Genomic DNA, 14619 nt, shown 5'->3' on the forward strand with positions numbered 1-14619 from the left:
CTTCCTTATTCGCTCCGTAAACCGGCGGGGCAGAGAATGCCCAAACGGGGCATCCAGATTCATACAAAAAGAAAGCGGTAGTTAGAGAAGTAACGAGATGCGAAGTACGCTTTTAACGAGGTACCGTAATACTGGCGGGGGGATTTCGCGCCCAAAAAAACTGAGAGGTATAAACGAAAAGAAGAAGAAGAAGAAGACTTGTCTGAAACATTTGGACCTCGTAAATGTTCATTAAATGTACTTAAACACGGTTTTATTCTTGACTTTAATGAAATATCTTGCTGTTATCGTCGACCGCAAAAGCTAATTACCTCAATATTCGAGGTTATATAACGAATGTTTAGCCTTAAGCTTTTTAACCCAAGACTCTTAAGTTTGCTTACGTTGTGAGTGGATGATGCATTCTTTAATGGTATACTTTTCTTTCGTGATGTCAGTCTTTATACTTTTCATGCACTTCAAAACTGTCTATATATTTATATTCTGTACATCTTCACTAATGAGTGGTCAAAAACTCCTTGAATATTTATATCCGTTTAGGTTTACAAATTAGGGTAAATTATTGTTTGCCTAGAGAGAGAGAGAGAGAGAGAGAGAGAGAGAGAGAGAGAGAGAAGAGAGAGAGAGAGAGAAAGAAGAGAGAAGAAGAGAAGAAGTAGTCTTTTACAGCAATTCCACTAAAAAGGAAGGCGTATCCAGACAGACAGACAGAGAGAGTGAGAGAGAGAGAGAGAGAGCAGCTTTTACAATAATTCCACTAAAGAGCAGACGTATCCAGAGAGAGAGAGAGAGAGAGAGAAGCTTTTACAGTAATCCCACCAAAAACCAAGCGTACCCGAGAGAGAGAGAGAGAGAGAGAGAGAGAGAGAGAGAGAGAGAGAGAGAGAGAGCAGCTTTTACAATAATTCCACTAAAGAGCAGACGTATCCAGAGAGAGAGAGAGAGAGAGAAGCTTTTACAGTAATCCCACCAAAAACCAAGCATACCCGAAGAGAGAGAGAGAGAGAGAGAGAGAGAGAGAGAGAGAGAGAGAGAGAGAAAGAGAGAGAGAGAGAGAGAGTTGCCTGGATTTGGATTCTGATAGAAGAACCATGTGAGAGTTTTTATTTATTTTATATTTTTTTTAAGGCTAGGTGGACCCGTCCAGTATCAGCAAGGATATATCCTTAATGAGCATCTCACCTGCATGAATTCAGGTATTTTAGGATTGAAGGTAAAAGGCATTTGGCATGGTGACCAAGTTCTTTGAGCTCTTCAAAGGTCCAAATTAATCCTTTTTCTTTCTTCATAACATTTTATCATTCTTATATTCCACCTTAGGGGAAGTGACCCTGGGGAGCTGGCACAAAGCCGGCTAATCTCAATTTGCCACCACAAACCCAGCTAGGCTGGTACTTAGGAGAGTTTATACTAGTGAGTCCAAGCTGAAATTTAGAGTTAGGAAAGATTAGAATGAGGCTTGTAGGTTCCTCGGTATTTAAAATCGTTTGGCAAAAGGTTTAGATAAGGTATTTTACTTCAACCAAGACGACTAACCCCTCTCCAGAAATAATTGTGGCCAATGAGCGTGCGACATTTTGAGAATAACCAGTTGTCCTGAACCTTTAATGCCAAATATTCAAGGAGTACTTTTAGACCTGATTTGCCACAGAGAGAGAGAGAGAGAGAATAATGTACCCTTTTACAGACGACCTGTAGACCAACAGCTTCAGAGTTAAGCCTTCTTTGACCTTTCAAACAACTAAAACAATTGCACAACAGCTTCCTGGAATTCCAGCTTTCCATGCTTCTCGATCTCACCCACCGCTGTAGTCGAACCAATTGGCGGTGGCTGCTGAGAGGTGCTCTTTCCCAGAAAGTGTCGCGTCAGAGTCTAAATACTTCTGCCATTTTCCCCAAAAGAAAACATTCTGTTTGGAGAGTGATCGCTCATTTATCTATACACTGTCCTCTTTAAGGGAAAATGACAGAGATATTTAGATTCTGACGCGGTACAGTGTAGGTGAAAGCAACCTCGTATCTGCCATCACCACCTGGTTTGACTATAGATCTCGCTTTTGTTCCGCTGCTGCTGCTGCGCCCCCGCCCCCACTTCACACGAGTAAGCTAACTGAGGTCTCCATGTCAGTCTTTCTTACAGATGACTCGGACAGCGACGACGCCTTCACGCTTCTCTTCTCCAGGGGCATCATGGCCGAGATGGCTCCGTCGGTGGAAAACAGAGGTAATATTAACCACGACTAACAATCCTGCTTCTTGGCCCCAAACTCTGCTGCACGTTCTCACCCTCTTCCTTTCCCCTGTGGCCTTTCGCGTCTTCCTCTTCTGCCATCTTCAGGACGTTCCTGGGCATGGCATCTTCATTGCCTTCTTCATAATCTTTTTCTAATCGCTTTTCAGATGTCATCACTTCATCACCATTATCATCATCATCATCACCAGGATCTGCATAGGCTTCTCGTCATTGTCTTCTACATCATTGTCATGGCTACAGTCATCGTCACTTCCTGTTCGTCCAATGTCTTCATAGCCAACATCACCAGACTCATAGACATCGAAGATTATGTTTCCATCACAAGACTCATTATCCTCATCAAACAACCCACAACATTCATTATCAACATCATCACCAAATTTCTCATCACTCCTGTCATCATTATCCTCTTCACTTTGAGTCTATGAAATTCTGTGGTGGTGACCACTCCACCACTGTAGCACCCAGTACCTATAGTTGTTCGGGTGATAAATAGAAGATAACAATTTCATTCTTTTCTTAGAACATGAACTTTTGCATAGTATCCGCAAGAATTATTCAGAAAGAGAACCTTATTACTGATGTGTAACCTGAATGGCTCGTGATTACCACAATTAATGTTATTTGTTCACCTTCGCTCTAGGAAGAATCCTCACTTCAGACACAACGAAAAACTATTCACAGGCTCAGGATGTTATACAGGAAAGAGAATATAAAATACGCAAAAGTAGCCTTATCCTAACCTAACCTAACATCGCAAAACCCAGCAAACCCAAAGGATGGCTTGTATCCAATGCACCATAAGGATGTAGGCCTACTTATACTGTGAATTCACCCCAATATTTCCAAGTTCGTCGACATCCAGAATCAAATTCAAGCAATTGATAAAACTGGAATTCTATGGCATTAATAATTCTTAAATGGGGACAGTTTAAAGATAATCAAAAAAAGGCTTTTTATTGAAGTTAGAGGTAAACTTAACCTAACCTAACCTAACCTGGCTAGAAGCTTAGCTCTTTTTGGGCCATTATGGTCTTGCTAAATTGCTTATCAAGTGTTTTTTTTTATTTTACAAAATTACTTAGATATAACTGCATGGAATTCGGGGTAATTAAAACTTATTATATCCACTTCAAAGTATGTTTTGTAAAACAAAGAAATCAGGGCAATATAGATAGAAATTAGCGTAAATGTAAATTGCATATCAAAAATGAAAATGTAAGAAATAGAGGGAGCTGTTTAAAAAGATGAGGAATAACATATAAGAAATATTAACACAGAAAATAAGACTTGAGGAAGAATATGGAAAGAGGTCTAGATCGTGGGCGAGAAGGAAAAATATAAGATAAACGATGAACGATACTGAATGGATGGAAAGAAAAATTTAAAAAAAAAAAACGGGTTCGGTGTTCATATTTCTGAGATGCAAATAATATGTGTGTGTGTCTTTATATGTATGTGTGTATGTTTTTGTGGGTGTATAAGGGCAAGGGTGGACGACCTCCCAGTGGCTTTTCCTGTTCTATAAAGTAAGACTGAGGCAACAACAGTCGTTTTTGCCGCTTTTTCCACCTCGGTGAATTGCTCCTCCCAACAATTTGCGTTTAGAGGAAAGGTAAGGTAAGGCTGCTAAGACCGGGAATAGGCACAGATCCAGACTGGCAATTTATAAAGTCCTAAAGTAGGTATTCAGACATAGCCATAGAACGGAATAACGGAATGGTGTTAGGCAGAATTTGAGAATATATGAAGGAGGTATACAGAAACACCCATAGGAATAACACAATGATGATGGGTAGAATTTGAGAATATATGAAGGAGGTATTCACAGACACCCATAGAACGGAATAATGGAATGGTGTTAGGTAGAATTTGAGAATATACGAGGGAGGTATTCAAAGACATCCATAGAATGGTGTTGGATGGAAATCGAGAATATATATTAAACAGGTTTAAAGACAGGTAGTACTAGGCTTGGCTCAAAGACGGGCGTTAGCCAAGAATGAAAGTGTTACAATAAGGAATTCATTGAAGGTATGAATTTGAATAATAATATATTAATCACCCGTATGATAAAGGATAATTCTTCTCCCTTATCATTTTGTTGTTAGCTGTTGTATTTGTTCATTGTTGTATCTCTAAGTTTTTTTCTATTTTTGTATATTCCTTGCTAAAGAAAGATATGTAATCGATATTTAGCTACGCATGCGCAGACCACATCGTTGAAAGTAATAAAACTTCAGTTTAGAATTAAAGATAAAATGGGAATGCCCAGCTGAAAACGCTGATCCTTGTGGTTTCAAAGAGGGAGAGAGAGAGAGAGGGTGGGGAGGTTGGGGTGGGGAGGGGTAAAAGTACCCAAAAGGAAAAGTGGCAGCCCATAGTTAGGAGTATCATAAATTGATTTAGAGCCAAGATAGGTAGCTGGATTCTGTGTTAGTTTAGCTGGAGAGAGAGAGAGAGAGAGAGAGAGAGAGAGAGAGAGAGAGAGAGAAACAAAAGTACTCGAAAGCAAAAGTAATCATAAGGTGATTTGGAGCCAAGAGAGGTAACTAGAGTCTTCATTAGTCTAGCTGGAGTGAGACTAGGGTAGCAAGTGATCATTAATCGATATAAAAGCAAAATAGACATATAGAAAAATAGATAGATACAGCGGGAGAAAAGGCTGGAAAGGTGGACGGAGAGAGAGAGAGAGAGAGAGAGAGAGAGAGAGAGAGAGAGAGTTCAGAAGGGTGAGAGAGGGAGAGAGAGAGAGAGATGTATCTCTGACGTGGAGTGGGACCAGACCCTCAATTTATTATTAATTAATGTAAATGCAAAATAGCTAGGCATAAAACTAGATAGGATAGATAGATAGATAGACAGATAGAGGGAGAGAGAGAGAGAGAGAGAGAGAGAGAGAGAGAGAGAGAGAGAGAGATGCCCTTTTTAATCAACAGAGCGTTGTGTTGCTCGCACAACGAGGTCAACGGAGCTGGGGGTGACCTTGAATGCCACAAAATCCGGTTCCTGTGGCCTCACCTGACTCGGAGTGAAATGAAAAATTCTCTCTCTCTCTCTCTCTCTCTCTCTCTCTCTCTCTCTCTCTCTCTCTCTCTCTCTGAGTTTTGTGTTACAGTAATCATACTATTTACTTGTTCGTCTGTTTCTGCTGTTCTTGTATTGGAAGAATCTGACTTTCTTATTGTAAAGCTTTGAGAGAATTTATATATATCTATATATATATATAATATAATGTCTATATATATATATTATTAATATTATATGATATCTATATATATCTCACACCGCAGGGCAGGAACCAATTATTATCAAGTAACCTACTTTCATTTCTTCTCTAATTTCAACCTTCGTTTCAACTCTCTCTCTCTCTCTCTCTCTCTCTCTCTCTCTCTCTCTCTCTCTCTCTTCTCCATTTTCAACTTCATTCCCTTCTGCTTTAGTTTAACTCCTCTCTCTCTCTCTCTCTCTCTCTCTCTCTCTCTCTCTCTCGAGGTCTTGTGGAAAGTGGCCATCAAAGTGTAGGAGTCTTGAGTTCCTTCACCTAATAACGAGAGATTAATGTCTTTTAATTTCCTCTACCATCAATAGGTTACTTGCCCGGTCAAGTTTATTACTGCGTGCCCTGGGCACGGTACGGTCTGGGCATTTTGGGCGTGACGCAGAATTATGATGATGTCCTCGCTTGATTAGCAATGAGCATGACTGTGACATTTGTCGTTTATAACATTATATATATATATATATATATATATATATATATATATATATATATATATATATATATACAGAGAGAGAGAGAGAGAAAGGAGGACACATAAATATACATACATATATATATATATATATATATATATATATATATATATATATATATATATATATATACATATGCATCTATATCTAATAAAAGGAGCCCATGAAAACGCCAAAATATAGAAATATAAAAAGAAAGTACCATATATCTGAGACTGAGAGACAGAGAGAGAGAGAGAAAAGATAAAAAATGCTGTAGCCCCTGCCAGGATTCGAACTTGTTCTTTATTTTGGGTTAGGACAAGGGGACAGTGACTTAATCCGTTCAGTCACTTGTAAAATCAGAAGTAATGTACTATAGATATGATTGTGTTCGTTTGTCAGTTTCTGTACAATCCCTCTTTCCCTAAGACCATAGGTTGTAAGAGGTTTTAATCCGTTGGTTTTTAATGTTTTATTTTAATTATTATCACCTTTCTTTGCGAATTAATACTGATATACACAAGTCCAATCTTTTGCAGACTTGGGAAATCATTTTTTTTTTTTTAGGTTCTTGCCCAAGATTTTCTTCTAATTTTCATGTGAAGTTTTTTTTTATTTGATCTTGTTTTCCATACAAGAATTTTTCCTCATATTTCACTTTTGAGTTGTTTCATACATATTTTTCACTCATTTTCTCTTCCCCTCTTCGTGATTTATAACAACTCCGAAATTTTTCCTTTGACTTTCACTTTCTTTGTTTTTTCCTATATTTTCATATATTTTTACATTTAAATTTTAAGTTCCTTTGAATTTTCACTATCATTTTGAATATTGTACCACTAATCGCTTCTCACATTCATTTCATTTGTGGCTAAAAGTTTCAAAAAATTCGATTTGATATTTATTTTCATTTCAGTTTCACCGAACATTTTCATTTGAAATTCAGCTTTTTCTGTATCTTATCCATTTCACAATGATGATTTTAACAAACCTTCATACCACATACCAACAAGGGCCTTATACCGACTTGTCCTCATACCAGATGTAAGTCAATACCTACTCATGCTACCTACCTCATATTTTTGTTTCCAAATACCCTCATATTCTCATATGAACACCTAAGTACAAGGTCACAATACCCACAGGCTACTCAGATTTACCCACATACCCAACGTTCAAATGACTCGTAGCAAAATGCCCACATTCCAGAGGTCAAAGGTAGCTTAGTCACACTACCACAATAATTACAAATGCCCAACTGTCCCCATACCCCCTTGTACCCCCAAAAAGAGAGCCCGAGTACCAGATACCAACATGCCCGGGAGTCGAAGAAAGCTCCACGTCATTGCACCATACCCACATGAGTCATCGGCTGCCCAAATGACATTTTCTCAGACATTCCATTTTTTTTTTTTTTTTTGATCATGAACTTCACGAAAATGATCTCAGGTCAGATAGAATCCATGACCTGTGTTGACCTTTTTGCATATAACTAATTACATAGAATTACGTCTGCTGACCAATTAACTTACACCTTTAACTTATTTATACCCCCTACTTCCAATAACATGGATATCTTGGGTATACGTCCTCCGGGTTGTCAGTCAGTGCACAACCAACCACCCCTGACCCTCTTGGGTACGTCCTCGGGGTAGTATATCAGTGCCCCACCAACCACACCTGACCCCACTGCCCAGCTGAAGTGTCAGATGGCGAAATCTGTCACTGCTTTTTTTTCACTCTTGATTGACCTTTTTTAGGAGGGCGACATTAAGGTCAAGTTTCTAAATAGGGTATTTTTGGGAGACTCTGGTAACATTCTGATTTGATTAGTTTTTGGTGGAGGACAAATAAATTGCGTCATGTTTAATGTTTTATTGCTATTTATTCCCATTAAATGGATGTGTTGTAACATTTTCATTTGTACACTTGCAATATGTATAGATTTGGTTGTGAATGTGTGTGTGTGTGTTTTATGCAAGCATACATGTGTATGTATGTACATTCCATATCATATTTATGCGTAGCATGTATTATATAAATATATATATATATATATATATATATATAATATATATATATATATGTGTGTGTGTGTGTGTGTGTGTGTGTGTGTGTGTGTGTGTGTGTGTTGCGTGTGTGTGGATGTGTGTATTCATACTTAATTACAAAACCAGTTATTGTCCATTGCATCACCCAATAAAAAAATAAGCATCATTTATAACTGATATTTTCATTTCGAAGGTTCTAGCCTGAAATCGAAAGACCATCGCCCCGAAATAAACAAAAAACGAATTCTTGATGAGTAAATACTGCAAGTAAATCCCATATGAACGCTTACAAAAAAAAAAGAATAAATATGAAAAGACAATGACTTTAAAAACGATTTAGAATTGAATTTTGGATTTTGTGTGTGTGTGTGTGTGTGTGTGTGTGTGTGTGTGTTGAGCACCCCTTTTTTCGAACCACTATTGGAGAGGTAACGCCTGCTTAAAATAAAAAATAAGAAGAAAGGACAATGAATTTTAAAAGGATTTAGAATTGAATTTTGGATTCGATGTTTTTTTATTTATTTTATTTATTATTTTTTTTTTTTTTTTTGCGTTGAGCTTTTCTCGAACTACTAATGGAGAGGAGGTAAAGCCGGCTTAAAAAAATAAAGTAAAATAAAATAAAATAAACAATGACTAAAAACCATTTAGAATTGAATTTTGGATTCGATGTTTTTTGGGGGATGGGGGGAGTCGACCGCCCCCTTGTCCCGAACTACTAATGGAGAGGTAAGGTCTGCTTAAAATAAAATAAAATGAAGGACAATGACTTTAAAAACGATTTAGAATTGAATTTTGGATTCGATGTTTTGTTTGTTTGGGAGGGGGGGGGCGTCGAACGCCCCTTGTCCCGAACCACTAACGGAGAGGAGGTAAAGTCTGTTAAAAAAAAAATAAAAGAAAATAAATAAGGACAATGACTTTAAAAACCATTTAGAATTGAATTTTTGATTCGATTTTTTTTTTTTTTTTTTTTTTTTTTTTTTTTTTGTCCCGAACCACTAACGGAGAGGAGGTAAAGTCTGCTTAAAAAAATAAAATAAAATAAAATAAAAATAGACAATGACTTTAAAAAACCGTTTAGAATTGAATTTTGGATTCGATATTTTTAATTTTTTTTTTATTTTTATTTAATTTTTTTTCCTGTCGAGCCCCCCTTTTCCCGAACTACTAATGGAGAGGTAAGGCCTCCTTTTTTCCCCAGACCCGAACATCATCGTCGTCAGAGGCTGCAGGGGAAATTACCAGGAGGATCCTTCGGGAGCCTGCAGGCAGATCTTCGCCTTCCCATCCTACCCTCCCAGGACGCCCAGGCCCAGGTAAGGACACGAGAGTGGAGGAGGAGAAATGTTCCTAGTCATTCCTTCTCCTACGACCTGCAGGTAAGGTGGGAGAGGAGGAGGAGGAGGAGGAATATTCCTTCTCACTCCTTCTCCTACGACCTGCAGGTAAGGTGGGGAAGGAGGAGGAGGAGGAGGAGAAATGTTCCTAGTCATTCCTTCTCCTACGACCCTGGTAAGGTGGAGGAAGAGGAGGAATATCCCTTCTCATTCCCTCTCCTACGACCTTCAGGTAAGGTGGGGGAGGAGGAATATCCCTTCTCATTCCCTCTCCTACGACCTTCAGGTAAGGTGGGGTCACTCCATTTCATTTTCATTTTATCTTCTCTTGAGACTGAATTGATTGGTCTTGGTTTCTTGAAAGAAAGTTATGGTTTATTCATCTCAGTTTTTATTTTCTTTTAAATGGCTTAAGTTTTTTATTCGTTTAATTTTTTTAAGATCTGATAAGTCAGGCTTTCACTAAATAGAAGTTCTTATATTTTTAATAGCTTAAATTTTTCATTCGTTTGATTTTTTTCAAGATCTGACCAGTCAGGCTTGCACTAAATAGAAGTTCTTATTTTTTTAATAGCTTAAGCTTTTTATTCCTTTATTTTTTATAATCTTACGAGTCAAGGTTCCACTAAATAGAATTTTCATTGTTTATTTCCAAGTTCTAGAACTTACACCATTGTTTGCATTGTGAAAATAAGTTTCCCCCTTTATTTTTCCCACTTTTTTCGGTGCTGACGTTAATCAATCTCTGATACTGAAATCCTTCATTCCTGATTTCAATATGACATCGCTACTACGAACGTTAAAGTAAAGTTATTCCTTATCTGTCGACCCTTGCCACAGTCAGATTTCTCAATGGAGGACACCATCATCCCACGAGTTTTCCAAATGACAGTAATTCTTGAGTTTGAACCAAAGTTCAGGTCAGGAAAATTTAGCTGATATGTCTGCCCTGATAGTGCACTAGCAAAATAGTGAATTTCTTGCATTTTTTGTATTCGAGCTGCAAATATTATAATACCGTTGAATATTCCTGTCGACAGCGATATTAAAATGAGATTATTTCAGGCAATGTTAACGCAAGTTTAGGCAAATCGTTTTCTTCTATTTCTTTGAGGTCTTTTGAGGACATATTTAGAGAAGGGCTGAATATCAGATAACATGATACAGAAATAGAATTATTTGCTGGATAGAAGAGTAGTGTTCCAAATTTTAACACATTTAATCATCTTCAAGCCTCATTACAGAATTTTTGCAGTTACAACATAAAAAAAAGAATTGATATTTGGTAAAAGGCAGATACACGAAAATATAGATATATAGATGGGTTGCTAGAGCCTGTAATACAAAAAAAAAAACAAACATAACTGAATTGATATGTGAAAAAACTAGGTAGACTGGTAAGATGCATCATTCATTTCGATGGTAAAACATGGCCGCTGAAACAGAAAATAAAGATGTCCTCGCGAGTCGTAAAAACATGCTACATAAAATCTTTGTGAGGTCGTCGAGAAAAGTCGTAAAGTGAGATATAAGCAGTTACCATCGTGGTCTGAATAGTTAATTTCTCGCAGTGATAGGTAAGAGTGGAATTAAATTTCAACTGGGCCTTTTTATGCCTTTTTATTACCCGAGATGTTCAAGGACTTTCTGTATTGCTACTGATATCAGCGGATTGATTGGAATAAGAGGCCTGCTGTGGGCCTTTGGAAGTTCTTGGTATAGACCATGGGACTCTGCCCAACCTATATACATACTGCTATGGTATTAACAAGTCATGTAAACGAACGCATTAGGGATTAGGCATTTCTCTTGATTGTGAAAGTCGTGGATGAATATGAAGGATTTTAAGTTTTTCTTTCAAAATGGGAAGCATATCTAAGTGATAAGTGAATAAATAAACCTCAGAATAGAAAATTAAATAAGTGATCACTTTTTGTATCTCTTAGCATAAAAAAAGTTGGACTTGAATCATATTTCTCAAGTAACAATTCTAGCATGACAGTTATCTAATCATCAGCATATTCGGCTCAAACGAACTGCTCATTTATCTCTTCATTTTAGTTACCTGTAAACATTCGTGGCACATTTACCTGAGAATTCCTCCAATTGCAATCAGAACCCTTCTGACGCCCTTCCTTCCTTATTTAGCAGGATCCCTTCAGCCTCGAGGTTTCCTCGCCCTCGAGTAGTTCCTCAGACACAGAGAGATTTGGTCAAGCGGTTCAACACCTCGAGGCGTCAGAACACCTGGTTGGGACGTAGCCTGAGCAGCGGCAGCGACGAGAGAGATTCCTCTTCTTCATCGCCTTCTTCTCGCTCCTCTTCTTCTTCTTCTTCGGAGCCTTACGAGGACAACGCCCCGACGGGGCTTCCTTTCATACACTCGACCACGCCAGCCACGACCACCACGACTCTCAGTACCACTACGCCGGATTGCGACGACTGAGTTCGTTGCTTTGTTTCCGCAAAAAATTACGATTAATTCTCATGATTTTAAAGTATTATATATATTTTTTGAATTTCAAGGTCCGCAGTACGTTTATTTTGTCATATAGCTTCATTTAAAATGTGTCCTAGCAAGTTACTCGGGTTAGAGCATGCATCTGGTGATATAGAACACGTTCAGCCCTAGTTAAGAAATAGGCCACGCCTCCTGGGTGGTACAGTTGCCATATACCTCCTGGTGGAAGTTTACTGTCCATGCCTAAACCCTGGTATTAAAAAAATAAGTTTTTAATAGGTTTACCCTGTAAGAAGAAAGCTCTAGTACTGTGATGGAATAAAGATATCCTGGTCTAATAATCGTAATATAAATTAAAATGCAGAATCACACAGGCGCTGTGTTTGTTGCTATATAAAAGACTCATATGAAAGACCTGATTGAAATATGATTGTGAATTAGTAATACATGTTACCTGATGCAGCATTATTCGTTGTATCGGAGAACTAAACCATGGTCGAATATATTTCATAAACTTTTGGAAAGCATGAAAACCAGGAACAATTGGCCTGCTCTTAGGTTATTACCCATGAGACTGTAAATTTAGATCCAATACATAGATACGTTTTTGTATTTGTGTGCGTTTATTTGTGTAAATAAATTTGGTAGATAGCAGAGTGTGTACATAATTATAGGTAGACAGATAGTTAGATGCATATGTAGCTGTAGATTGATAGACACGCAGGTGTACGGATGTAGTTAGTACTGGGTACAAATCTAAGTGCTTCCATTGTACAAATGAGAAGTTTGATATTCTTGAACACTGCGGATAAGTGTAAGGCTTTAAGAACCTTTCGGCAGTTTGGGAATATTTTATTGATGTTTTTTCCTTAATCCATCATGGCAAAATGACCGTCTGTGGACTTGTTGAAAACATCTTCCACTTGCCAAGTACCTCTCTGTGCAAACGTGTTATCAAAGTGCAAGATGTTTAGAACACTTTCGACGAGGAAAGTTAAACATTAACTTCTAATGTTTAAAATCTCTCTCTGAGTGGGCGACTGGCTCCTTTCTATCCCGGTTGACTCATTCTTCTTCAGGGTACGAAACATCCTCTTCCAGTGTTCCAGACATTTTGTTCCTGACTGAGACGAGAAATTATTTTTTGTAATAAAAGTTACCAATAGATTTAGCGTCGTGTTGAGAGCGTGTGTGTGTGTGTGTGTGTGTGTGGTGTGAGCCTGCGTGCGCACACGTGCGTTGTGTGTGTTTTGTAGCGTGTTGAAAAGGAGTTTTTTTAGATTTTTTTAAAGAAGAGTAAAATTATTTAAAGATCTTTGTATGAAAGGACACATTCCAAGCAAACTTTTGCAGAAGTCTAATCTTACCGACCCTGTTCAAAAATCAAGTTGATTAGTCTGTCGTAAATTGCTGTGTACAATGTGTTATAGTGTACAGTCACTATATTTTCACGATTTCCTTAAAAAAAAAAAGACATACAGTCCCCATACTATAACGACATATCACCACCTTATTCAGAACAGACAAATTTCAGGACTTTTTTTTTTTTTTTTTTTTTTTGCTGAACCAGAACAGATGTAACTTTACCACACTTTTTATTGAATTAATACGTTTTGACCCTTATCTCGACTTTAGCCTCTTGTGCAATTTAGGGGAATTCAGGAACCAACCCCCCCCGCCCCTATTCCCCTCCTCCTCTCCATGAAAATGAGGTTTTTCTCTTATTTTCTTGACTTTTTTTTCCTTGTCATTCGGCATTATTAGAACCATAGGGACCTCTTACTTTTAAAAGTGGCCCTGTCGCCTCTTCCACGCGTTTGACGACTTCAGATATCAATATTACTATAAAGAAAGGAATATTTATGTACACGAAATCCTTCTTGAAGTGAAGGAAGGTCTGCCAACTCTCTTTCCTTCGTTGCAATCCTACATATTTCCTACATCTGTTCTTCTCTTGGATCTTCGAGACAGATTCCAACGCTGATTAAGAATCGAAGAAGTATTATCTCTCTCAAAGCGACGAAAGTATTGTTTCTTAGTAAAATGTGGACCGTGTTTTTTTTATTATTTACCAAGGCCAAAGATTGCTCTTTTAAAATAAACAATAAAAACGTAATTTCGCAAGTTAAGTGTTGGCTTGAGTTAACATGAAATCATTATCATTCTAGTTTAATAGATATGATTAGATGTGCTAAGTAACTTAGATTTGCTGCTGTGAATGTAGCTATGAAACAATTTTGGATAGATTACATACCACACATATGTAATCATTACGTACTTGGGCAGAAAGAGAGAGTGAGAGAGCGGAAAAGAGAGAGCACTAGGGAAAGAGAGGACAATTTTAGACCTAAATGAAAACCTAACACTTACTTTTGACGCGTCAAACGGTCAGACCACACATTGAAAAGACTTTTCGAAGGCTCCGAAGACCTCGACTTCCCCCGTTCGCTGAAGACCGAAAGAAGATGATGGGAGGGACGTGGTATGTTATTTGTGATATTCACTCCACCTGTTCTTGTCATTTGATGTTACCATTTGCCGACGTGCAATAAAAATGTGATTTGTATACAAGTCGTTTCGTTTGATTCGGTCTCCTGGTCCTGCCATATATGATGACGTAATGTTTCTATATTTGTTTTTTACGTATGTGACTCAGATAGTTTGTAGGAAGTGAGTTCCATACTTAACTATCACAAAATCTCCAACAAGATAACACTGGACGACTTAATATACAATGCAAATGTAAGATTAGTCCTAGATGGGTCTATATTGGAC

General features: G+C 37.8%; 1 protein-coding gene across 7 annotated transcripts in view; it reads left to right on the top strand.

Moving 5' to 3' along the window:
* LOC135209119 (uncharacterized) overlaps positions 1 to 14417 on the top strand; it is a 41859-nt gene extending 27442 nt beyond the window's left edge. The window contains exons 3-5 of one of the 7 annotated variants that reach the window (XM_064241752.1): positions 2129 to 2224; positions 9230 to 9362; positions 11532 to 14417. In XM_064241752.1, the coding sequence (XP_064097822.1) occupies positions 2129 to 2224; positions 9230 to 9362; positions 11532 to 11829 (527 nt within the window). In that variant the 3' untranslated portion in view covers positions 11830 to 14417. The remainder of the gene's footprint in view (positions 1 to 2128; positions 2225 to 9229; positions 9363 to 11531) is intronic. The other 6 variants (XM_064241753.1, XM_064241755.1, XM_064241756.1 and 3 more) reach the window with 6 other exon arrangements.
* The last annotated feature ends 202 nt before the right edge of the window (positions 14418 to 14619 follow it).

The sequence above is a fragment of the Macrobrachium nipponense genome, chromosome 37 (genome assembly GCF_015104395.2).
Source record: "Macrobrachium nipponense isolate FS-2020 chromosome 37, ASM1510439v2, whole genome shotgun sequence".
NCBI classification, from domain to species: domain Eukaryota; kingdom Metazoa; phylum Arthropoda; class Malacostraca; order Decapoda; family Palaemonidae; genus Macrobrachium; species Macrobrachium nipponense.